This window comes from Branchiostoma floridae, chromosome 14 (genome assembly GCF_000003815.2).
Source record: "Branchiostoma floridae strain S238N-H82 chromosome 14, Bfl_VNyyK, whole genome shotgun sequence".
NCBI classification, from domain to species: Eukaryota; Metazoa; Chordata; class Leptocardii; order Amphioxiformes; family Branchiostomatidae; genus Branchiostoma; species Branchiostoma floridae.
This window is the reverse complement of record NC_049992.1, coordinates 17633233-17661105: the sequence shown is the minus strand read 5'-3', so window position 1 is coordinate 17661105 and position 27873 is coordinate 17633233. Positions and strand designations below refer to the sequence as shown.

The window sequence follows — 27873 nt, the reverse complement described above, 5'->3', positions numbered from 1 at the left end:
CACATGCATGGATACCGCACCACTCTCAATGATGAGATTAATAACAATATCTTAAACAAAAAGACACACTACAGTAAGTTTCTTAAAAAGTTTTTAAATTACTTTTTGATAAACTGCTAGTTCTTGATGCCCTTAGGTTTTCAAATGCTATCTTTAAACCGGGAAAGCTCGAGATATAGCACCGGGATTTTCAGAGTCTAATGCAGCACATTCATTCTGATCGTAGTGTTCACTTGGGACTTGTCTTTATCAGAAATAGCCAGCTGGTCTGCCAGACGGTATGTCAGTGTAGCTGTTTGAGAAGGCTTTCACCCCGAGAACTCTGTACTACTAACATCGTTAGCAAGGACTTCTGCGGAGGGGCAAGCCCTTCAGCGCTCTGATAATGGCATTACGACTCCGACTACTTTGTGATGAACCATCTGAATACTAATTCATTACTCCAATTCTCTCCCTAAAAGGGACTGACATGGGTAGGCCGCCAAACCTAGTACGTACACGACGTAACCCCACTATATGGGATTGAATGGACGATAGCACAATTTTGTTCCGAACTGTTCATCTTACGTACAGTTTGCTCCAATTGATTTGCCTCAGTAACAATACTTTAGGGGACGGCTGTCTTAAAGTATTATTTGGCTGTGCCTTGGTTTGCTATGCCTCCTAAATCTAAGCCCACATACAGCCGGCATAGAGTTTAGAGAGTATCGTCTGGCCTTTTGTTAGCAGAGCTTGCCTTGTTTGTGAGCAGGAATGTGATACGAACAACAGCAACGTAAACATACAATCATAAAATAGGCTTCAGTTTTGCTTCACGTCAGCATTTATTTACAAGAAAACCATCCCAACAGCGAGCAGGTCACACTTTGAAGGAAGAAAAAAAATCAAAGCTAAAACTACAAAAACATCGTTTTCAAAGTATACTAGATATTACCCTGCTCAGGTTTTGCACTCGGGTTAAGACAGACAGACACTAATGTATCAACAAGACGTATATGTGCATTTCAGGGCGGTGGAACAAATCGCTGGCTTTTCAGATATCAGTAAAGACTTCTCCTACTTCGAGAAAAAAACAACTCTAGGGTAAAAAGCTTGGCTCCAGCGATAAGACAAAGAACTTGTCAGAAAAGAATGGCTTGAGATGCTCGCCCGAAGCCCTCTCACATGACCGGACGATCAATACCATCATGCTTAAGTGGTTCCAGAAAGCTGCCCTGGGGAACCACGTTTTTCTCTATCTTAAAAAAAAAAGCACATCACGAATACTGCCATATGACATGCTGTCTAAGCTATGTCCTTGCGGAATAATCATAACATCGTCATCGGACAAAGTAAAACGTTATATCAGAACGCCAGATAAAATCTTATTCTTTTCATCATGCTCCATCACTTAAGTATACAACTTATCACTTCTCAGATTGAAGAAATGTATCGCTCCCTGATATTAAGTAATAACACGAAGACAACATTTTGTGATAAACAGTCGATATCTTACAACACAAACGTACATGTAAATATAATTGGCCTCTGAAGAGATTTCAGTTGTAAGAATTTCAATTTTTACTCTATACGTCGATACAACTACTTTATGCCTTTTTTGGTGACATTTTCAAATACGAAGTTGTGTAAAATCGATTCCGTGGCGAAATTAAACTTTATCTGGTGGCGTTTTCTATTCTATGGAGAGCTTCACAAAGGACAGGTACCATTTACCATCGGCTGCTGCCGCTCCCAGATAAGATAGCTAAGTCATCTTGTGTGCCCGTCCGTGTATTCTATCTATAGATGAGACGATAGACAGTCTTCAGAGCTACTGCCGTGAGACGAGACTGTATTGGCTCCTGTTGTAGAATCTAGTGTGATGAAAGGTGCATTCTATGTACATCCCAATGCCAATGTTTGGTGCTTTATGGAACCATCGTGGTGCTATGTACACATCCGGTTGCATTATTGAGTACCATTGCAGTACTTTATCACTTTTCCCTGGTATTGGTAGAACTGGCGGATGAGCCTCAATCTCTTCCTTGTAGATTTTCCAGATCTTCAACTAGATTCCGTGTGACCCAATGCCCATATGTGGTGCTATGTGTGCGCCAAGCCCATACAGTCGGTGCAAAGACAGAGATCCCTCCAGTGAGCGCCCAGACAGCAATCGGCACATGTTTTATCAGATGCTCCGTTTTGATCCCACCGACTCCTGCAGGGCTAAGGTTTGGCAAGGTCCTCCAGCCTTCATGGCTAACACTGCAAAAGATGTTTGAAAAACTTTATTGACTTCTTATCCCCCGGCAGTTTAATCAACACACAATCAATAGATAAGAAACAGTTTCAACGATGTGAAAAGTCAAAAGGTGTCGATCGATAAGAACCTTATAGACCAGGGTGTTGCGGGTTAAGCGACATTCACCAGATGTAATTAGACGTGGAAGGCCTTGGAGTGAAATCAGGCCGAAGTATTCATTTATTCCTGGTATCAACGAACTGACATTGCAATCGATTCTACGCGAGAAAACTTCAATGGGAAGTTTGAATTAAGGGTATCACCTTTCTTGTCTACAGAGATTGGCTCTCCGTCGGTAAGTTTTCCTGCCCTGCCAAGTCAAATAGATGAGGAGGCTTCAACGGGCACCATCAGTAGTCTGCGATATAATCGACCTGGTAATGCTTCTATTGTCGCTTTTCATCATGGCTTTCGTGAACCAGGGTTGAGGGAACAAAGGAATAAAGTACCATTGATCGCCTTATAAGAATCTTACCTTCACTTGAGGAGATAAACTTTACGTAGTTAGAGGGGAAGAGGCCTATCCTGCCCCTCAGGTAACCCAGGCACCAGCCGCCATCTTCCCCCTCCAGCACCTCGATGATGTCATCAGTCTCCAGGCGGAGCTCGTTATCTTCCCGCGGGCGATAGGCGTACATCGCGCGTGCGTATCTCCTTTCTGTGGTCGTAAAGAAATGAAATAAAAGAAGCGATTTCTTACGGGATGAAGCTGATTACGAGAACGGGTTAGCAGTGCGGAGTTACTGTAGACACGTCCTGTAAAGTGACACGACAGTCGTTGTGTGATTCATCAATCTCTCGGTTTGCTCACAGCGTGGATTAGCTCGAAGGGTATCAGCAGTCCGCCTTGATGAATAGTGATGAGACCTCCCTATCGCCCACACAACTTCTGTTATCTATGATTTAAAAGAGAGGTCGAACTGTTCTACATACCTTTCTTGCCCAAAGACTTTCTCATAGTGTTGATGCCACCGTAGCTTGGCGTCTTGCTTGTAGGTTTAGCTACATAAAAACAAAAGGGAACAACTCTTAATACAGGAAGAAGCAAGGAATTTATTCCTAAATAGTACGTGAAGTTACACCTCTATTTCACTAACGGTGCGACCAAGTGTACATGTTTTGGCATAACATTCACCGACTTTTATTGATTAAAAAAACACATTTTACGCTTTGTATGTTTTGTTGGCTTTTGTCGTAATTAAAAGTTTTACATTTTGCAATTTTGAATTCAATGTCTGTTGAAAGCTAACAGGTCATCTGGCTACTGTGTACTAGTCAATTTCAACAAAACAAATTGCAAACACCGGTAATTAACACTTTTAAAAATTTGCATGTCCAAACATATGGTGTAAAGGGCAGTCGTAGTAGAGAAATGGCTGAATACAACATCGGGGCGTCCTTGTCAATAATGCATGCCCCCAACAAAGCATTGTCTCGGCGCCTAATCAGGTCCTATTTGCTCTCTAACATTTATTTGTACGGGTCGTAATTCAGTGTCTCATCATATGGGTCCATTTGAGTGTGACCGCATGCAATATCTGCACGACATGGTGACCTGTTGTGCCATGCTTTGTACATATAGAGTGCCAGTCAATCCGGGTCAAGTAGATCTAAGTGCATCTCGCGGAAGTCCCCCTCTCTATATAACGGTACTCTGTGACCGATTATAGAGGGATAAATTTTCCACACATACATTATTGGATTAGTGAAGAGTCATTGAAACATGCGTATCAGGCCAACAGACACATTAATGGTATCCCCGCGGGTCACTTCTTCTATTGCAGTGATATATGAATCTGTAACTACATCTATCTGTTCCTATGTAGTCGCCATTATGTACATAATGCATTGTCTGAACATTTTCCTACTGTCTTTGAGCTTCGTCCACTGTAGATCAGTTTTCTTTTGATAGCACCGGTGTAACACTACTGTCATAATTGTCTGTACAGGATCTGGTAGCTTGGTTTCTTTCTTTTTGTATTTTATTGTATACGAATCTGATTCTCAAATACGAATCGAGACAGAGAAAGAGATGATATGATATGGCTATTGTACTGTCACGACATACTGATTTTTATTCCTAACAAGTTTTTTTGGCTCTTTTCCAAGAACTTTACTGATTGATACATCTGGATGATGTGTCTTGTAGACACAGTCAAATCAGGCTGCAGTGATCTTAATTGTGGCGCGACGGGTATATTGATAAAACCTACATAAAATTCCAAACGCATCCCACTATTAAGCCTTAGAGGCGTTGTAAACATGTGTTAATGACCATCCAATGAAATAATGGATGCAGACAGTCTGTTGCGACAGATGTGCTTGTTTTCGCATTAATATGTACCTCGGAGCCTAATCAAGTCTTGTTTAATTAGATATGATCAAACAGGTTGCTAGCAAAGCCTACTCGTTAATTACTCATTAATTACAAATAACGTATGATTTATCATGAAAATATGATTTATCATGAAAATATTAATGGTTCGACTGACGATTGACGAATCGATGCACCTTAGTTTGTTTTGAAAATGCTGCTTTGTGATTCATTGGCGGATCTAGAGTGACCCTATTCTTTCGCTTTAGGTACAACTGTCATTTGTTATGTACGGCGTATACGACCGCGTATTTCAATTCTTTTATGCCAATAGAACAAATAAGCCTTGTTACTCCGAGAAGGAGGGTCACAGTTGGGTGTGCAATGATGTTCGCAGCGCATTTTATGACGTCATTATGACGTCCTCGATGTTGCTATTGGCAATACAAGTCGTAATAAACATTATTATTCTGTTGGCTGCACTTGTTGTTACATTTTTGTAGTATAACTTGAAGTTTTCTGAGAATACCCTTTTTTCATGGGTCAGGCCAATATAATCAAATTGATGACGTCCTAATTACGTCATCTTACGTCAACGTAACGTCAAACGTCAAATACTTATCAGATTTTATGTCGATATCATGTCCTGAAAATTTGGTGGTCCTACAACACGTCGTTCAAGAGTTAGAGGACTTAGAAGTGGAGGGCCTCAAAAGCGACACAAAACGGCAATACACAAATAGAAACAGCAATTTTCATTACCAACTCTTTGACTTTCTTCTCACGAAACATAATACTGCCTCAAGTATCATGTGTCTTTAAGTACAACGGAGGAATATGAGCAATATTTATATTCAAAATGCAACTTGAACCATCGCCAGAGGCACAGAGAATCAAAATAGAGGTACGACTCAAGAGGTTTGGAACAAAGTCGCAACGTATCTAAAGGAAGACAACTTCCCCCCAAAGGGAAGTCACATTAATAGAGACGTACCAAATTCTGGCAATGCGATCAGGCCACGGCAAGTAAACTGTATGGCTCGCATCAACACGCATTCATTTGCAACTGATCTTGAGACAAAAGAAATAAGTTTTGTTGCCCTCCATGACAGAAATTGCGGAAAGGTCTGTTCTGTAGTAACTTTGACTCTACGTTTAGAAGCGATGAGTGTGGTTTACGTTGTAGAAGCGGTACCGTTATTGTTACTTAGCCTTGAGTGCATACGTACTTGTAGACAAGAGTCAAGACACTAGTGTGATAGCGTAGATGTACAATTGGCACTATTATGGTAGCCCTGACTATAGTGGTCAAGTTGGTAAGTGGCAATAGGCTACCACACTGTGTCACTTGTTGAACTGATTTGATTCAGGAAGAAAAGACCTGTTGGCTGTAATACAATGGTTTACCAATACGATAATTCTAACAACATTAACAACATTAGTTCGAAACTTGTTGTTTTTACCCGTCTTGTTTTGTAACGCTTTCGCACTTTAAGTCTTATGTGTAGAGAATGTCATACATGAAATATATTTCCCTTTGCCCTATGTGAAATATTACATTAGACTTTGAGACTTCTAAAGTATCCTTTCTCCCCACGAATCACAGAAATAAGACGTTCTCAAGCATTATGTGTCCGCAAGTACAACAGTCGAAAATGGGCAATATTCATATTGAAGATGCATCAGAAACCATCTTTAGAGGCACCGTGCCATAAATACAGATAAGACTCCAGAGGATCAAAACAAAAATGGCAGTGTTTCAAGAGGAAGGCAACTTCCCCCCAACGAGAAGTCACATTAATAGAGACACACGGCATTCTTCCAATGTGATTAAGCCATGGCAAGAAAACTAAGTTGTCAAGATTAGATAAAATCAGACTAAAATTGAGAAAATTGAGTGCAGTTGCGAGTATGAATGATACAGTATACTGACAATTATAAAGATCGAAACATTCAGTCAAAAACTTTTCTCTATTATCTTGTAAAGACGCCGTGGGGCCGCGTAGCACAGTGGTAGTGTATTCGGCCCGTGACCGAGAGGTCGCCGGTTCTCCAATCCGCCTGCCGTGTTGCCGGTCTTGTGCCCTTGGGAAAGGCACTTTACACGACTTTACACGACTTTCCTCACTTTACTCAAGTGAAAATGAGTCGTCCCTCGGATAGGACGTTAAATGGAGGTCCCGTGTTTGGGGAGAGCCACACCCCGGGCACGTAAAAGAACCCGCCACATGTGCGATGGTGCGTTGTGGCGGATCAAACCATTCCGGCCAAAATGTGGTAGGGAATTTCCCGAGCAGGCTCGTAACCCCTGCTTCGCCTATTGAGTCAGTGAAGTCAAGCTTGCTTAAGCTTGATGTTTCTGACTTAGGGAGAAGAGATGATGCTACAGTTATCGCTATGGGCCGCTCTTCATCAACATGATGGTAACATCAGGCCCTACGAACCTGATTTAGAAAAAAAGGGGGGGGGAGTATTCTTAAGGAAATAGGAATGAAAGCTAATGATTAATCAGTGCTGTCCTCCGCAATTACAAAAGACTTTCTAGGGGGTTTGTAGCCAAACTGATAATTGTAGTTATCTGATAGTAGCTTCACAGCTTGACTCTTGGTCCCCACTAGTTGGTAACTGGGAGGCCACAGTTCAAATCCTGGGAAGGGCACCTAGCTCAGCTGGGACTGCACTCATATTTCGGAGGGGACGTAAAATGGTGTCTCAGCGTTCGATGAAGCGACTGAAGCATGTTACTGGGCAGTCTCCAAACAAACCCTGTCACTCATTGAGTGAGTGAGTGAGTGAGTGATCTTGTCCTCCCCTCTTTCTCCCAGCAGACCCTACGGTGCCTTAAGAGATAGTATCAGAGCTGGCCAATGAGTATAGCCGGCCAAAGGGAGTCAAACGCCGGCTATACTCATTGGCCAGCTTTGATACAAATCTCTTGCTTGGGGAGTCTGCGTCAGCCATTCGTTCATAGTCTCTCAAGAGCAAAGATGACAAACACATTCTGATTTTTTCATCGAGTTTGCTCAGTGCAAGGCCATTGACCAATTGTAGGCACCGAACTACGTTCACTGTGGCAGCATCTCTTATCCCTATGTCAGAAACACCGAGCTTCAGCAAGTTCGACTAGCTGACTCAATAGGCAAAGCAGGGGTTACGAGGCTGCTCGGGAAATCCCATACCCCATTTAGCCAGAATGGTTTGATCCACTCACACCGGGAAGGTTACCTACTCTTTTCAATAACTGCAGCGAATTGAGTTTGAAGTTACGAATTGTGATGCACGGTTCCATTAGGTGAAGGCTCATCGTGCTCATTGTATTCTGATCATTTCATTTCGTTTCAGGCAGTATGGCTAAATGACGGACACGTAAACTAAACGAGGGGGAAGACGATTTTATCTACGGTAAGATGTGTAAAGAAGATCTATGGACAATTAACAAAGACAAACGTAGAAGCCGATTAGAGCAAAGCAAGGCATAGCTGAAGGATCTATCTACGAAGGACAAACACCAAAACTGAACAAACTTGAAAGCAATTCCATTTGAAGTAAAATGAATAAAAGAGATCTATTGACAACTAACAAAAACAAACGTAGAAACCAATAAGACTAAAGCAAGAAATAACGAGAGGATCTATTCGCAAAGGATAAACACTTAAACTGAACAAACTTGAAAGCGATTCTATTTGCAGACACAATGCATGATGGAGATCTATTGACAATTAACATTGACAAACGTATAAACCTATAAGAGCAAATAGTTAGATAATCTAATGGAAAAGGACAAACACCATAACTGAACAAACTTGAAAGCAATTCTATTTAAAGTAAAATACATAAAGAAGATCTATTGACAACTAACCAAGACAAACGTGCAAACCTATATGATCCATTTAAGACATAGGAAGAGGATCTATTAGCAAAGGACAAATACATAAACTTGAAAGCGATTCTTTCTGAAGGAAAATGCATAAAGGAGATCTATTAACAATTAACATTGACAAACATATAAAATAATTACAACAAACCAAGAAGATCTATTAGCAATCAACAACGACAAATACATCAACTAATACATCAAGACATGCAAAGCGTACTTTTATACAATTGATAATGACAAACATACAAACAAATTACAAGAAATCAAGATATATCAACCAGGACTATCGACCCTTAACGATGATAAACGTGTTTACCAATTACAAAACCACTGTACATATTGCTATTTATTGATTTTACAGCATCTGTCACCATGAATGAGCACATTAAGTAATCTTTAACTTAATACGAGTCCCATGAGGCTTATGTTACAGCTGCTCTGAACAATTAGACTTAAAACAGGACATCTTTCACAATTAATCAACGATTACTTTGCTCAGAAGAAACTGACGACGAGGTTGAATTTTGGAAGCTAAAGTAACGAGCGCAGATCATGATATTTTGATAATACAAAAATATTTTTCGGTAGGTATAGGTTTATGAGATCATATAATTACCTTTGCCGAAAGGTGTTTTTGGGAGCGTATGTCTGTCTGTCTGTCTGTTTGTGTGTATGAAAATTATTTGAGAATGCCTGGTGGGTTGTCTTGATATTTGTTCTGTGGGCAGGTCTTCGTTAGAATTTGCCCCCCCCCCTAGAGGCTTGTTATGATACCGCAACGAAACGTTCGACTTTGACACGTCGTGTTCTGTCTCTTACGAGGCGAATAAGTGAATAAATTAAAAAAAATGGTTGACGGATTGTCAGGACCTTTTCACATAGATACTTTAATGATTTTTGTTCTTAATTTTGAGACATTACTCTAACATTCTTCGTGCGCTGTTTTGTTTTAAAAGTATGACATGGCTACCGGTTATGTGTGTATAGCTATAGGCAACATTGATTTATTCGGTTAAAGAATATATCGAGGCCAAGCGCAATATACTCCATGCTCATGGGATGTTTTTGTCCAATAAATCACAGAATCAAAAGGACATTGTGGCGGCGGGCGTGACGTAACAGGTAGAACGTTCGGCTCGGAACCTAGAGGTTCTGAGTTCGATCCCCGCCGTGCCCCGCCCCGACGTTGTGCCCTTGGAAAAGGCACTTAACACGACCTTCCTCACTTCACCCAGGTGTAAAAATGGGTACCTTCTGTCTGTACTGTGTACGTCGCACTGTTAATATAAGTTACAAAACTTGAGTGCAGTGCCACACTGTCCCCGTCTGTTCAAAAGCAAAATAGAAAAAAAAGGACATTACAAACACAATATCCCGTACATTTCACGAGAGATGCAGTAAAGTTACTTCGGTGGGAGAAAGGCACCCTTGTTTGCGAGAAAGGTTGCTTCCCTTCTTTATTTCGCTAGATGTCGCCCTCTAAAAGTCTATAGACTTCAGTTCAGTACAGTACAGCTCTAGACTTAAACTATCAACGGACGTTTTTTTTCCAGTTTGTAGATAATTCCAAAAGACTTGTTCTCATATAAGATACCGTTTTCAGTGTTGATGATTGAAATGATCTAATTCATAATAATAGATTACAATAAAGATGGCATGATTTCCATCGTTAAGAATAGGCAGTCCAAAAAAAAGTCCAAATACCAAAACTTGACCTGCAATCCTATAATACGGGACCCCCAATGTATATAGATTCCAAAAGACCCCCAAAAGATTCTAAGATCCCCCAAACTAAGTATGTCTTATATGCAACAGGACTTGAACGACCTGGACCACTGGTCTCGCACCAGCCATATGAAGCTGCATCCCAAGAAATGTCAAGCTATGCACATCCAATTCAGGAAGGTCCCGTACCCAACACCACCTCTTATGATCGACAACACTGAGCTACAACAGGTGCCAGTGATGAAGATCCTGGGCGTGTTCCGGCAGGCTGACCTACGTTGGAACTCTCACGTTGACACCATTTGTAACAAATCTAGCCGACGCCTTTACCTCCTCCGTAATCTGAAACACTTTAACGTGTCCATCGGCGACCTAGTCACAGTGTATGTGACTTACATCCGACCTGTTCTGGAGTATTGTGTCCCCGTCTGGCACTCCGGGCTCACCACTGCACTTAGTGACAGGATCGAGAATGTCCAACGGAGAGCTGTGCGTATAATCCTGGGGAACAACTACACGTCTTACACTGATGCCTGTTCTGACTTGGGTCTACCTTCGCTACAAGCACGACGTCTTGAACTGATCACACACTTTGCTAACTCTCTCAGTCAGTCCCAGCATTTCTTGCACTTACTGCCACCAGCCAGAGGTGAGATCGGTGGTAGACAGACAAGGTCATCCCACAAACTGAACACTACTCGCTGTAGAACTGAACGCTATCGTAACAGCGCTGTACCCTTCATGGTCCGCCTTTTGAACAAGTAATTGTTACCTGTGTGTTTGTGCTTTGTATCAAATAGTAAGCCATTGTGTATTTTAAATATTTGTTCACCTTCCGATAAAGTAATATGCTGATATTACTGCAAATACTAATTTATATGCTTCATCCCGATACTGATTTAATTTGTTTGTAGTGATTTTTAAGAGCAGTACTATTGCAATGATTCATGATATTCGATTTTAACTACTTTAATGATTGATGTAATGACATGTCGTAATTCAGCCTTGTGGCTGCTATGTTACTGTCAGTTTTGTTTTCGAAATAGATAAACCAGTCATAAAAAGACGCATGCAGCTGTCCCAACCAAGATTGAATAGGGGTCTCTTCCAGTTACAAATAATTAAAGTCTATTTGAGACTTTTGCAGATTTGTATCAGCCCTTTTAATGGAAAAATCATATTTAGTCTAAGTGCAGAGTGAAGACTTCCAGATTTGGTATAAAAGACAGGGTTTTGGCCCATATTTAGGCCTGTGTAGACTCCTTATTTGTCTAAGTGGTCAATCCATAAAATGAAGTCATCAGAAACCAAGATAGCGGTATTTTTTTTTTAGAATTGCAGCGATGAAATAATTTCCGCCGGTGAGGACTTTTCTAAATCAGACTTTTTACACACTTCGAAGCTGTGTTTTTATGCCATGGAATGTTCACTTATGAGATTTAGATTATAACACCCTGAACCTGTCTATTTCTTTTACATTGTCGCCGATACAGATTTCCATTTGTGTACTTTGCACTGGAAGCAGGAGCTACCAATTGAGGCTGCAAACAGTTGAGTTACAGGGACCTTGGCTTGGAGCTTACCCATTCTCTTACGCAGAGGGACCACCGTCGTGTCAAAACTCCTTGTGTTTACCTCTGCTATCTTGTGCACTCAGACCAGTTAGGGACCGCCCTACTTATAAATATTAATGAGCTTGCCCTTATATGGGCAGTCAGCCGTTGGGGATCGGGCGTAGGAGGATGGAGCCATGTAATACGTAAAATGATTGGCTGATAGCTTCCCAGCGGCCTTTGCGAGACAGCTTGCGACAACAAAAAGCCCAAGAAAAGCCTATTCTCTGATTGGTTGACAGCTGGTTTGTGGCGAAAATCATAATAACCCCATTGATAGGGCATGAGATAGCAGGGCCCCATAGGCTAATGCCGTTGGGGACCGGGCGTTAGGAGAATGAGCTTACCTGGCACAGATGAGTACGGAGGAGGTTCCTTATCTTCCTCCAGTCTTTCGTCTCCATTACCAGGATCCCTCCTCCCCATGTTGTAGTAAAAGGCAAACTTTTTCTTCTCCTCCTTCCGCTTTCGGCGTTTGGCCACGTACACGGCGAGTCCCACACAGACCACCAACCAGAGCCCCCCAGCGGTCGCTCCGACAACTACAGCGATGGTGGAAGTGGCTACCTTTCGCCTCATTTCTAAAAGATAAAACGGAGCTTAAGGTCGATCAACTTGATGAATCATTTGCAAAATATAGAATCAATCTGGAGTATGTAGGTGTATCTATTTCCAGCCTCCCATTTTGAGATCATGTTTTATTGTACCAGACAGGGAAACGTTAATGAAATTTAGCGGTGCATAATTCAAATATATGGGTAACCCAAACCATGCGTGTGCAAAAGAGGTGTAAATTGGGACTATCATATATCATGGATTACTATCATCGATTATTTTCTAATTTTAGCTACTCTGGCCCAGTTTAGCTCTCGTGAATGAACCTTGCACGCACCACATACGACCGGCAATGTGTGGTAACACCCCCATTCCGCGATGGTGGTGACCTCGCTGCGCTTTGTCAGAGCGCCCAACGAATTGTACCCGGAGTCTGATAGAGACTACTGGAGTCCAGCATTGTTCCCTTCAGTCCGCTATCGGTAGCGACTAGAGCTGGGCATCGGTACAGTGTACCGGTACAAAACCGGTTTTTCTTATTGGACCGGTCCAGAAAAACCGGACCTGAAAAAATTAGGTGGACCGGAGGTTGGACCGATTATAAAATCAACAAATTACTTTATCAGGTATCCACACGTCTTGGCGCTTTCATGTGGAAGAAAATAACAAGAGTGAAGTAGAGCCGAGTTTATAGTAATTTCTACCAAGTTTTACAGCCAATCGCACAGGTGCAGTTAGCGTTGTAGAATTTTAAAACGCCAGTGTAAGTATAAAACTCCACCAAACAGATTTCTTTGTAGTGAAATGGACCATTGGTATGAGTCATACTGCATCAGGTCCAGGTTCAGGTCCCGACCTGGACATAATCCTTTTGACCCGACCCGGACCTGAATTTTCTGTACCGATACCCACCCCTAGTAGCGACCATCGGGACCGGGCAAGGCTGGAATCCAGGTTAAATTGTACTTACTTTCTTAATATCGTCTTCATTCCTTGTGAGACACAAGGCCAACGAATTTTACAACAAAAGTGGAAATTTGTACGCTTTGTATGTTTGTTGTCTTTTCATTTGCTTTACATGTACACTTTGGATTATATACTAAACATGAAATTAAGGGTTGCACGAATCCATTCTACGTCTCAGTGCTATCGTCGCCTTAATAGAATAGGACCTCTTAACCTACCGTGCAGCTTTTCAAGGTGAACAATCGGAGAAAGTTTTATGGGCAAGTTTTCAGCATAACATTTACCCTTTTTCCTGTACTTAACGATGCTAGATATCTCCCAGTTGGCAGACTTGCGTTTTTCACAATGAATTTCACATTCAAACTAATTCTTCACGCCATGTTATTTAGTAGTAGTTACGGTCGTGTTAACAGGCTTTAATGAGAGAACTTATATCAGGAGCATTGCAGCGGTTACAGTCAACCCACAACTAGAAGGGTAGAGGGTGTGAGCGTGACACAAAATGACTGATTGCCAATGGAAAAACTTGACTGAAACGTTAGAAAACTGGAATTAGTACCAAGGTTGGCTTAAGGTGATAACAGCCCATGATCAAGAATCTTGCGGGTGCCACAAGGTAATGAATGAGGTATGAAATGGAAAAAGACACCCACGTTTGATCGTTAAGCTGAGAGATTTGGTACTACTTTCACCGATGTCGTTCTCGGCGGTACACAAGAAGGTGCCGGTATCGTTGGCCTGCACAGACTTGATCAAGTACGACCCCATGCGGACGTCCCCTGTTAGTGCAGAGTTCAGGCTGCGGAGGCGGATGCCGTCCTTTGTCCACGTGATGTTGGGAGGGGGGTTGCCGTCCGCCACACACTGCAGAGTAACGCTGTCTGACACGGTGGCCGTGAGGGACTCTGAGATACTGATGATGGAAGCAGGGTCTAAAACAAAGAATGAGAAAGAACGTAAACAAGTCAACAATTTAGAACCAGTTTACAGCTCAAATGAACAGATGAAATAATCTTCCAATGGTTGTGACGAAGACAGACGCTACCTGTCTATGTACAGTATTTACAAGTTTGTTATACCCCCATTCCACTGGGACGGCGCTCTCGCGGCGCTCTCACGGCGATGGCAAATTTGACCATCGCGGTGAGAGCGCGGTGGGATCGCCAAGGTCGCCGTGGGAGCGCCGTGAGAGCGAGGTGAGAGCGCCGTGAGAGCGCGGCGGGAGTGCCATCGCGGCGAGAGCGCCGTCACCACCGCGATGGTATGGAGCCCTGCCATACCATCGCCGTGAGAGCGCCGAGGATGGCGATGCAACAATGATCGCCGTGAGAGCGCCAAGAGAGCGCGGTGAGCGCCAATAGGGCTAAACAATGGTATATGATAGGCCCCATTCCACTAGGACGGCGATCTTACCGCTCTCTCGCTGCGCTCTCATCTATAGTTCATGCAGTCTTTATTCTTGAAGACGTATATTTTGATGAATTTTGTTGTCAAATCATACTTTTGTGTCATGAATCACTTCCTAATTAAAATCATGGGTAAAACAAATTGGACAACTACACATACGGTGCTTTATTCAGCGTTTCGAGTCACAGGATTACTCCAGAATACATATAACATAAATTGACGAGAAAGAACTCGGAGAAATGTTCAAAATGTACAATGAATTAAATTGAGATAGAATAAGCAAGAACACAAAGGTTTACTATGTCTGATTTTTAAATGTTAACAGAATAACATTTTAGTTTTCATGTTCTTAACCTGTAGATTGAGATTATAGAAGACTTATTTTCAATAGATCAAATCGTTTCACTATTATATAATTCACGATAATAACCTGGCATGATAATGATATTAATTTTGAACAAGTTACATGGCAAATTTAATTTAAAAAAAAACAGCAAGTCAAGAGTATAGATAATCTTACTCTATACGCTGAACGACTCTACAGTGAGCAAAATTGGATTTGTTTACAGCCTTGATTTTATAATTTAAAATTACGCAAGACGTAAAAGTATGACTTGAAATACAAACACAAAAGGTAAGAAATCTCGTTCTTTATCTCTGAAATTCGTTGAGTAATCTTTAAAGTTCTTGGCAGCCCATAAAAATTGCTGTCCTTTGAGTTTTCCGTCGCGCTGAGAGCGCGCTGGCGTCGCAGGAGAGATTCCACTAGAGCAGCTTTTTCTGCCATCGCGGCGCTCTCACGGCGATGGGGCAAGTTTGCCATCGCCGTGAGAGCGCGGTGAGAGCGCCGTCAAGTGGAATGGGGGCCTTACACCGGAGAAATTCCCCGTGTGAGATATCGTTCCTGCAGCACAGTATGATCTCGCACGGTGGCGTCGCTGGTGTTACAAATCCAAGGAGCGACCCATAACGAATCGTAAGTGGTTGACTTGAATACGATCGGGCCAGTATAGTTACTCACTCAGCAGAATCATACCCTATGCCCTTTACCAGAACAGGCGTTTAGCCTTCAATCGCGGAATTTAACCCCTCCCCATTTTTTTTTTTTAGTAGTACAGCCAATTGGTTCCCCTCATTTATTGGGAGGGTCCGTTCCCCCCATTCAACTCTTTTGACCCTGGGTCATAAGAGCCCCCCCCCCCCCCCCCCCCAGTACAGGCTGTTGGTATGTTTACCTAGTAGGTATGTTTGGATAGGATTAAGAAGATTGTCAAGCGTTAACACTCACAGAGCACTTCGACGACAAGACTCGCGCTGGTTGACCGGACCATGTGGTCGGCTACACACGTATACATCCCCGCATCTGCGCGAGTCATGTGACGTATTTGCAGGTTTGGTTTCTGCATGGTCCCGCCTGAGTACTTGGCGTCTAACGGCCGGCTCAGGATCCTCTCGCCATCTTTCTTCCAGTGTAGGGAGGTGATGTTGGGTTTGGCGCCTCCCACTGCGCATGTCAGAGTGGCCGACCTACCCCAGGCTGTGACGTAGGGGTTGGAAGGACCGACGTTCACTCGCGGTGGAACTGTGAGATAGGGGCGAGATATGAGATCATGTTTTAGTATTGAATCCTCGAATCAGATAGAATTGAAGAAGGACAAAACTACCACTGAAAATGGCCAACTTATACTATAGCATAATACAATTGAGACTGACTAGCCTCGATTTGGTTCAATGACCACGGATGACCCTGGTAAATCCAAAATGGCCGCCGTATCTGGAATGAAACTTATTCTGAAATACATGTACAATGTATTAGACGTGCAAGAAGTATTTGTTCTAGAATTAGACGGAAGCTTTAAGGAATTCCGTACACAGTTGCCTGTAAAATCAACGTTGCAAACGGCTTTGCCGCTGCCAATTTTTACAGCTTATGTTTTCCTATAAATGGTTATTTATTGCCCATTACTAGTAGATAATTTTATCCGATCATTTTAGTTTTAAACTGATGAAAATTCTGTGATCCCCCCCCCCAAAAAAAAGGCAAATGATGCGTTGGTTCAGGAACAGTCTCGGAGACAAGGGCTGCATTCTAGTATCTTGCCAAAACGCCACCTAGCGACAAATCGTAGCATTACGGTCTGCATGCAATGAAGGCAACAAAAGTTTGTCTAAACATTTGAGAGTCTGTTAAAAGAGTTCTACCTTCAAAGACTTATGACATATGTTTTTGCTTTGCAAATGTGTGCTTGGTGTTTGGGCTCTTAGAATGATGTATTGACCGTATGAAGGTTTTAGGGCAACGTGTTGCTCTTGCCCAATCGTCCACAAAATTGAATAATCTTATGGTAAATAAGCGTATCGATTGCATGGCGTTTTAACGGCAATGTCTGACAAATATGAATATCAGTATAGTTGTCGCTCGCCTAGTGCAGTGGCAAATTGTACACCAGACTTCCTCAGTGTTTCAGTAGCAGGGTATATGTTTGCACAAATGAGTTGCTGGTCGTTCCCCTCAACGTACTCGAAGTGCGATCTCCAACACTAGACCCATTTTAACGGTACTTGGAGGTATTGCTAGCCCATCCCATTAAACGTGCTCGAGTCACCTACTCGAACACTGGGACGTCATTTTACGCCCCGTCCGAAGGACTGATGCACCGACAGCTAAAGGTGCACTCTCACTGCACTTGTGTCAAGCTTGCGTCACTGCGGGGTTACCGGGTTCGTTCACTGCGTCACTCTTTGCTATCTCATCGGGTTTTTATAATATAGATATTGTATGATACGTACATTTATGACTTAGAATGTGACAAAATACACAAAAGGTAAGAAAATTCGTTCTTCATCTCTGAAGTGTCTTTCGAACCCCGCAGTGCCGCAAGCTTGACGCAAGTGCAGTGAGAGTGCACCTTAAGCTTCCCATCCCACGATTGAACGGGGGTCTCCCAGTTACCAAAACATCGGAACCAGGAGCTTAACTATGAGCCTAATTTCCAGTCCGTAAAATTTCTATCCATGCTATTCGACACATCTTTGTTAACATTACAATACCTGATGGAGTTTCTAAAGATAGTCGGGGATCTTAAGCCTAAATCTTAACATGGCCTCCTAGAATTCGACTTAACCAAACTTGTTCGTCAGTCACGCACCAATTTTTGTATGCCCTTGCTATGCAGAATTTGAAGGTATTTGGAGATTTTCTGTTGACAGTGTGCCAATTTATCACGACACATGCAGGACAGACAAGGGGCCGTGTACGGTCCTGTTTGCCATTAACTCGCGGGACATCCATCACCCAACTGACGCCACCTAGTAGACAGGACACAGAAAGGTACTCCCTCCACCATAAATCATTCAAACTGTAACGGTACAAACATTCAACCAATAGCAGTTCATGTGGATGTGAGAACTTAATGTCTTTGTTGATATGCTCATTGATGTCATAACATTTTCTTCATGTTTTGGCTTCGATAGGTCCCTTTTCACCAGACAAATTAGTGTGACTCTGTGTTTCATGATAATGGGATATGGTGCGAGATATAAAATTATGATTCATAAGCAACAACCCCCAAAACCACACAACGTAACTAACGTTAAAAAACACACACAACGTAACTAACGTAAAAGCAAAAAAAAATCGGTATTTGTCTATAAAATTGAGTGACCGAGCAAATATTTGGTCTCGCAGTAATGTTACAGCCTCTACTGAATGACAGTTTTTATGCGGGTACTTGATGTCTCAGTGGATGCTGTGGCAAATTGTATCACGTCTTCTTAGATGTTTTGGCTTTATTACTTTACTCTTAGGCACGTTCTGTCTGTGGGCTGGCTTCGTTATTTGACACGTTGTCACGTTTTGGCTCTGGCCTGCAATGTGTATACTTCCGAGTCGACTAACGAAGTGAAGACAGTGAGAAACCCCGTCACACCATCACCCAGAGTAATCTGCCCACTTTTATGCTCAGAATGACACGAAAACAATGACTCGGTCCTTAATTTCGCCATCAATCACGCTAAAAGTAGTTGGCAATTTTAAGGATCACCAACCCAACATACGTTTCCGGAAGCCTATGTATGCCTTTTGGCCTTTAAAGGCTCCGAGTATTTTTTTTTCTGTGTGAATACTGACGATAACCACTATGTGTTATATCAACGGACTTTATTCGTATCAGAAAACTCTCTCGTTACAGGTACTTATTGTTTGCAAGGATCGATGTTCAAAGATGATATCGAAACAACTACAGCAGCGGTACGGTGGGAGCAAGATAACGGAGTTCCTTTATTGAGTCCGTCCAAGGCCTCCATTTTACTAAATATCAATCGCTTGCGACCTCGATGCGACGGTCCTCAGATTAGATTTGTATAACCCTTGATTTCATTTCAGCAATAAGTAAAAAGCATTCTAATAAGTAAACAAAGACACCAAAACGCACAACGCATTAAAAAAATCCAATTTTCAAATCTGTGAAATTTGTTAAACACCCAGCGAGTTCGCCGTCCTTGTAGTATGGGGCTATTACAAGTTTGTATGCACTGTAGTGTTTTGCTTTATCAAATATGCTAAAGATTTGTTGCGTATCCCATTGTCATTTAAATGATTGACTGCCAATGATAGTGTTATGGGATGAGCTACGTCAGATCTGTACGCCTGTGCTTTTTAGAGACCCAGTGTGTCTATATTAGCCGGTATATGGTAAACTGCCCGTCGGCGAATACTGCAGCTTCGCATGCAGGCCGGTAATATTACATCTAATGACCTGTCAGACCTCAAACCCATCATAAATCTAACTCCGGGCTTTGTTTATAGCTATCTTACGAGGGTGCCTTTTAGGATGGTTTCTCCCTGCACTTGCGGCACCGGTGCGGCACTGCGGGGTTCTAGATATACTCAACGAATTTCAGAGATAAAGAACGAAACGAATTGTCTTACGTTTTGTGTATTTTTTGTATTCTATGCCATACTTTTAAGTATTGCGCAATATCTAAATCATAAGAAAAAAATGACGAAAGTAACGGCACAGTGCCACAGTGAACGAACCCATGTTGCCACAGCAATGCCCCAAATGCTGTGAGATACCTTTAGTATTTGGGTATTTTTACCACCTTTAGTATTAGTAGGTTTCCTTTGATTTTTATGCCGCAAGCGTACTAGTCAGTGTCACTCAACCTGAGAATAAATGCAAACCAGTTGAAGGGCATAAATGAAACCTTACGGCATTCGTCTAGTGTCATGGTTTTATGGTATCTTAGCGGAACTTTCAGAACCTCCTGGGTCTTATAAATGTATATCTTAAAATAAAATTGGAGTAGTGGATACCACTAGGGATGATAAAAGTGATACGGGTTTCGGACTCCTTGCAACTGATATTGAAGTGCAAGGGTGATTGTGTTTGAAAGTTAGAATCAGTGGATAGTTTTTGTTCTAAATGACCTGATTGATTAAAGACTTGTATTGTGAATGACAGAACAGGGGAAAGAAATGGGACATCCCTTCTCATTTATTGCTTGCATAACTTTGAGGTATACCAAACTTTCTGAAGGGGGTACCATATATTTTCTGTGACTTATGACTCACTGCTAACCAAGTCACGTGTTCTATATCTACATAGCGTTGCATTAAATAGGCAATGGATACAGACTGTTATTCATCAGTCGAAATTTATTCTAAATTAATTAGCCGGTATTTTAACAAATTTAAAATAAAAGTAAGCCCAATCAGGGATTAAAATACCACCTGCATAATTATGCAGGTTAGTGCAGGTAAAAGTTGGACTGTGCAAGTATTTCTGACTTTTACCTGCGCCAAACCTGCATCAGGCTTTTGAGACTGTCCTTGTAATCCTTATACATGAGAAATGACCCAACTGACCACGAGGAGGACAGTAATGATTATCACTGATAGGTTGTAATTATTGTAAGTACATCAACATATAATTTTTTATTTTAAATTAGTTTCTAGAATTCTATGCAAGGCAGTTTCCCTTACATACTTTGTTTGTAAACATGTGTACAAGGTATGTTCAAAAGGTTGATTTAGCCACTTGCGGGGTATATTGTATGAATGTGCATTGTATAAATTGTGTAGATAACATTCCAAAAGTTACCTGCAACAGTGCGGGTAGTCAGACAAAAGTATTTCTAGCCCTGTCAAATGTTTTGCTGGTAATTACAATTTAACTTTGATCAGGAAAAAACTCTCGTATAACACCCCCCCCCAGGTCTAAACAGATCAACTGCGATGTCCAAAAACTCATTTAATCTGAACAAAAATCTCAAAAGACTTAGAGAATGCATTGCTTCAATTCTAAAATAGCATCCTGGAGCAGTCTCAAGTGTAATTATCGAGTCTTCAACTTGAATGGGTTCGCCGGCACTTTGTTACTGAGGGTGGCGACTGTGAACTGATTTAATCCACAGCAGACAGGGCAGGGAACAAAAGGGTTTCTCGGAGTTAATTGGACAGCCCAAGCGTGATCGTGGTGGGCGCCATTCAAGCCTCCGGACGGATCGTTCGCTGGGAAGGGCAATGACCCTAATTGACGCAGGCGCAGAAGGCCCAAAACGAGTCCATACAGTATTTTAGCCTATTTTCGACTTTTAGCAGTAAAATGTAAGTAACATTTCATATTGGTGAGACAGTGTAGGTTGCAGATGTTCAGATTCAGCAAAAAAAACAAGGTTTTGGTTAATTTTTTCGGCCTGTGCTGACCCCTAATTTGAAGTGGTCAGTCCCTAAAATGATGTCATGGAAAGGTAAGATGGCGGCAGTTTTGACCGCTGAAACATCTTGCGCTGGTCAGAGAGTTTAAAGATTAGACTTTTGGACACTTGGGATAGCGGGCTGCTGTGTGAGGTGAGTTCTTATGACCTGAAATGTTCACGGATGAGATTATGACACCCTGAACTTGCTAAGTTTTACATTATCGCCAATACAGATTACCATTATTGTTCACTGCTCTCCAGTCTCCGGACGGATCGTTCGCTGGGAACTGGAGTAACCTAAGGCTGCCCTGAACAAATGGAGTCGGCCGCAGTTTGAACGTTTTGTGATCATGGACGTAAGCTCGTGACATAAATCAAGTTTGGCCGTAGTCGTTATTCGTTGTAAAAATAATAGAAATTGGACAACCGTAAACAGGTAACATGTCAGACGAGTTACCTGGGTCGCTAACCATACTTCTCGGTCAGCCAACTCATCTAGCATGTTACGTATCTATATTCGTCCAATTTGTACTATTTTTCCCGCGACCTGTGGAGCCTGATAGAGACTAAAAGCTTCATACGCACCTCAAACGGACTTGAATAGAAAAGGCATGTGTGACCCCACCTTTACACTGGGATGGGCCACTACTATTTTCGATAAGTGTGGTGGGTCTATTACGTGCTCAAGGTGTGACTCTCCTCAAACACAGCGTTATTTCAGAGGGACGTTCCTAACCGAAGCTATGTACCTATATATTGCGACCTGAATGATGTAAGGAAATTCGGAAAATAAGCTTTTCTGTGAGCGCAACGTCAATGGCATATCAGCAGGTCTGAATTCAAACACTAAAATGTTGCAACGGAACTTGATGGAATGACACAACATGATTTAACAGCGATGTATAATGACAGACTAAAATGCAAGTCTTGTTTTAAAAGACGTATTATCACTTTTAAAAGACGAAGGAGAGTTTAGAGCTAAGCCCTTCTTATTTCAACCAAAGCCAATAGAGTATTGTAAGTGATTGCCTTGGTATAGCAGAAGGCGTCCCACAATCGACCGCAATCATTCATATCATACATAAATGACATGCCAAGCTTCATAACCGAAGGTAAGGTAGTACTCTATGCTAATGACACAGTACTGTTGTACTGTGTGAAATACATATGGATACATCTAGTTAAATATAGATACATGCAGATACCTATGATAATAGATTACATTTATAAAGGTGATCTTCGGTTTCATGTATCTCTATTTGCACCCATTAATGTAGCATGGGGATCTAATTTGAGAAAATACTGTCCAAACCCGCCTAAAATAGCCCGTTGGAAACTTGATCCGCGAGACTCACAATATCCGTGTATGATTAGTCGATGCGTGAACGATTTGAACGGTGTTTTGTCCCTATTAAGCCCGTGGTACAAGAATAGTAATAAATGCCCGTAAAAGCTATTATTTACTGATATTGATCGCGTGAGTGTCAGTCATCAGAAAAGCAATAAAAAGAATTACAGCCAACGATTTAAAACGTGGGGGATGTGTTCAAAGATATATACTGAAATATAGATTATTCGATATGTATTGAAAATATTGGCAGTCTCCAGCTGCCAACTGGTAGGATATGAATAGACATATCCAGCTGGTACGAAAATGTTACATATTAATGCTCCATGTTTTAGAATTTAGTTTGTGTGCTCGCGTTTTTGTCAATTCCTTAGCTCTCGTCCAACACGGGATACCCAAATGACGTCATACCATACGGACGTCACTAACGGTGGTGTCTCACTGCACTTGGGGCACCGGTGCGGCACTGCGGGGTTCGTAGATGACTCAACGAACTTCAGAGGCAAAGAACGAATTTTCTTACGTTTTGTGTATTTTGTTGTCTTCTTAAAAAAGTCATACTTTTACGTATTATGCAATACCTAATTTATAAAAAAAATGCGAAAATAACACAACAACCAGGTGGAGTGAACGCAGAGTCGCACCGGTGCTCCAAGTGCAGTAAGATACCACCTTAACCAAAGTTAGAATATAATCTACACCTGTTTCGAGTGAGAAAATAGATGCAAACTGCCTTACCACCATGTCACCAATACATAGTGTGGGAAATTTGTGAACCATTGCACTAACCAAAGATGATTGCAATGCGCCGTTAATATATTCCTGATGTCGAGGATTCTTGCATTGTTGAGTTGCGTTGGGTAAGAGAATGGCGCCGTTCAACTTTGAACGACCTTTTCTTGTCTCCATCCAAAGTTACCGTGGTTTATGAACAATCTAAGCACAAACGATAGAAATCTATCCATTCTCTTTGTAATCTAAGGGCCCATTCTTGCACTGTGAGATCGTAATCTTATGATACAGTAGAGGCTACTGTGTGTAATGTTTTACCATATACCTTTTATCTTATTCGTCATCTTTGCAAAATAACCTTAGCCCACGTAAGACGTTTTAAAGACGATGGATGTTTCTTAAGATGAGCGTCTGAGACGAACTATCGATCAATGAAAAGCGTTGGAATTAGGACATTGGTAATGGAGCCCTTTGCTGACCAAGGCTCTATAACTTACAACTAATTGATAACAAAGCGATTCGTTTTATGCTTTGCTGAGCTCGAGGTAGATTATGAATAATGTCACTGACGTACTATAGGTACTTCATATTCCCTATAACGGGTAGTGGTTGTTGGTAACTGTTCGCCGAAGACATTCGCTAACAGTCACCGACTGCTTTGTCTGGGTGGGAGGACGAAATGGTACGTCATCCAAGTAAGAGAAACATGTCCCATGCCCATTTGTCACCGCACATTTTGGAGGCTTGAAATGGCAAATTTTTGGAACATTTGAAAAAAAATTTCAAAATGAAACTGATGAAACTAGTCACGAAAACTTGGCCTGCATGTTACTCTAAATATCTTTCTGGTGAACCTTAAACATTACACATTGTATTTAATTCAGTGGTAACTGGTAACACTGCGCTATCTAAAAAAAGTATGTGACTAATCTTGTATCTGATTTTGGGCGGCGACATTCCAGGTGCGATCAATATACCTACCTACCTACCTACCTAGTCCCTTGACCTCCAGGTCGTTGGGGGGACAAGGTAGACATGAAGATCGAGAGTTAGTTGTCTATAGTTGTCTTCAATTACATATAGTTGTCTTCAATTACATAAGAAGACACACAAGAAAAGGAAACGTTAATAGATCATGGAAAAGTATTTTAAACGTGTGTCACATGTACTCTTGAGCACAGGGGGAAATTGACAAAAAATGTCACAAAGTTGCCGCAAATATTTGCAGTAAGATACTTAAGGAGACCCACAAATCGATTGAAATCCTCGCTTCAAGTTAACTGCTAAAAATGCAATATAGTGCCAGAAATACCTGATGAATTGACTTTAATTTCGTGGCCCAAGGTCGCCATAATGGACCCTATTTGTAGGTACGGACTTGAGCATTAATTAGTAAACTTCCATCGATCGTAACCTGTAATAGCACATCTGTTACGTTGGCGGGTGGCTTATGTTATAATTGTAACTTTTAATTTTCCAAGTTATTTTTCCAACTGTAAAAAGTATGCAGGCGTTTTTTTTTTCGTAAGATCATTTTTATTCAATTATATGGATTACATTATTTTTGAAACCTCAAATCTAGAGTAAACGCGCGCAAAAGGTTTGGCAAAATTATGTGCATTCCTTATCATATCTAAATGGTATGGAATGTTAAGCAATAATATCGAACAATACACTGTATTTACAGTATACCGAACAATTTCTTAGCTTTTACTCTTTAACATTTTCTTATTTGACATTTTTTTTTTCAAATTCTACATTAGTACTGGGTTTCCAATATTTTTGGAATTTTTCGTATATAACGTTATCTTATTTGTTTATTCTACAGCTGTTTTGTACGGGGATGGGTAGAATTGTACGTCATCCATGTAATAGAATCCACATGGTCGAAGGAACATAAAACAAAAATTTACACAGATGACATTAAAAGTCATATCTCACACTAGTTGTTTTTAAAGTGATCAATAACAGTACTACGGGATTATTATTCATTATAAGGTGCTTGTAAATGAACATCAACATTCTGCATTTTAGCCGTTTAAGCGCTAATTTAAACAGTTACAGTCTTTGCACAATTGTAAACTTTCAGGACTTTAGGATAGTCTGTAGTAAAACGATGAAGCCCTTCTTGATTGTACTTTTAAATAGAGATGGAGCATCTTTACGACCTGAAACAATATCACCAACAGTAAACGTTCAGAGACCTAAAGCTATGACGTCCTGATGGTCTTTTGAAGGATCATCTGTACAGTCTAAATGTTGCAATAGTACTTTCCTGACGTCAGAACCAGTTTTTATTGATGAAAAGTGTTCCGCAAACCTCCTTCTGATTGTGTAATTATTGTGTGGGGTTCACTTCCAGGGTCCATTATTTGTAATTTCAGCACAGCGTAATCAAGTTAATAACAACGTAATGGCTATAATATATCATGTTTGACTTTGTACTACATAGCATCACGCAGGGGGATGTCCCTGTGGCTCAACTGGTAGCAGCGTCACATGTTGGTTTTAATGAGTTGGTAACCGAGAGACCCCGATTCAGTCCTGGGAAGGGCATCTTGGTTGGGGCTGCTGCGTCTTTTTGGAAGGGACGTAAATTTGGGCCTCGTGGTCACGATACTTCGGGCACGTTAAAAGGGTAACAAACCCTCCCTAAAAGTATATAGCTTTGCTACATAAATAAAGGTGGTATCTCACTGCACTTGGGGCACCGGTGTGGCACTGCGGGGCTCTAAAGATTACTCAACGAATTTCAGAGATAAAGAACACATTTTCTTACGTTTTGTGTTTTCTGTTGTCATACGTGTAGGCAATATCTAAATGACAAAAATAAAAATGACAAAAAAAAACAGTGTCGCAGTGAACGAACCCCCGCAGTGCCGCACCGGTGCCCCATGTGCAGTGAGATACCACCTTCTTCTAAGTTTAAGAAAACTTGACACATGTGCCACTATACACTACAAGGTGATGAACAACAAGAATTTGTTTAACTATAGTTTTACAATAAGAAGTAGCTTCACGTACCCAGGATAGACAGCTTCACGAAGCCCTCCTCGTTCCCAACTCCCTCCACCATGATGGCGAGGACGTACGTCCCGTCATCGTTTTCGGTTGTCCTGTCGATCCGGAGGGAGGCCTTGCCGGCGAGACTAGCCCTGCCGTTGAAGTCACCGTGCGCCTCCCTCGTGCCTGCTGCCGGGTAGTAGGAGTACACCAGGTTTCGTTTGGACTTGTCGTTGGAATCTAGTTTGTACCAGACGATGGAGAGTAGGCGGTGGCCTGTTCTGAAGCTGGCCGGTAGCGTGGCAGGGTCGTTAACAATGGTGGACACTGTCCTCGGAATAGTCAACCCGATAGATGACTGGGAATTTGCCTCTACTTGTCCTGAAAAAATTAGGATCAAATTATAAAGGCAACATATGCAAACTTATTCATAATAATTACATTCACCTGTTGTAACGAACTTCTGCTAAGTTTATTTGTAGAGCTAGTTTACCTTTATCCGCGGGGTAACCTATATCCGTTTTATTCATAACAGGATGTTTAAGATTATCAATTTGACGGAAGGTGGTTTGCAATATCATATAGGTTACCTCCCGGATAAAGGAGAACTCAAAACGCTACTTCATGTTGTGACCAGCCCCTGTCGTGCCACTTACTACATTGTGTAATCAAACACCACATGTTGTCTGCTACACCGCCAGTATCCTTGGTGGCGATAGTCGTCTGGTAGAGGTTATTGACTTTCAGTTATTTCTTTGAAGAAAAAGACACGTCTCCCTTCCGTAAAGATAAACAGAACAGGTTTCCAAAGGAAGCTCGTCCGACCACAATAAGGCTATATAATTATATAGTATGCTTGAAAATATTAGTTTCTTTATATAGGAGATACATAGAAGACAGTCGTAATTCTAGTTGGTACCTTGAACCAGTAGACTCAAAAGTCAGAACTTTCTTGGTATAAAGACCTTTTTTTTCTAAATTACATGCATGTGGGAAATCTAATTCAATTTTCCCGATCTCGACGCATTGAAACTAATCAGTAATATTCAGCAATGATGCATCTCTAGTAATGGGAATCCCTAAGCGATGAACACAATTTAACCCTATTCAGACCGGGCTTTTTTGGTCATCCCTGGACGGGGGGGGGGGGGGCTTTTGAGGCCCTCCACTTCTAAGTCCTCTAACTCTTGAACGACGTGCCGTAGGGCCCCCAAATTTTCAGGACATGATATCGACATAATATCTAATGAGTATTTGACGTTTGACGTTACCTTGACGTAAGATGACGTAATTATGACGTCATCCACGTGATTATATTGGCCGGACACATGAAAAAAGGGTATTCTCAGA

General features: G+C 41.6%; 1 protein-coding gene across 1 annotated transcript in view; it reads right to left on the bottom strand.

The window, feature by feature from the left end:
* Positions 1 to 810: 810 nt before the first annotated feature.
* Positions 811 to 27873, bottom strand: part of LOC118430191 (hemicentin-1-like) — a 27401-nt gene continuing 338 nt past the window's right edge. Inside the window, exons 2-8 of the mRNA XM_035840901.1 lie at positions 26545 to 26904; positions 16027 to 16320; positions 13985 to 14263; positions 12158 to 12391; positions 3215 to 3283; positions 2757 to 2939; positions 811 to 2244 (exon numbers count right to left, since the gene is read on the bottom strand). Of these exons, the coding sequence (XP_035696794.1) occupies positions 2168 to 2244; positions 2757 to 2939; positions 3215 to 3283; positions 12158 to 12391; positions 13985 to 14263; positions 16027 to 16320; positions 26545 to 26904 (1496 nt within the window). The 3' untranslated portion in view covers positions 811 to 2167. The remainder of the gene's footprint in view (positions 2245 to 2756; positions 2940 to 3214; positions 3284 to 12157; positions 12392 to 13984; positions 14264 to 16026; positions 16321 to 26544; positions 26905 to 27873) is intronic.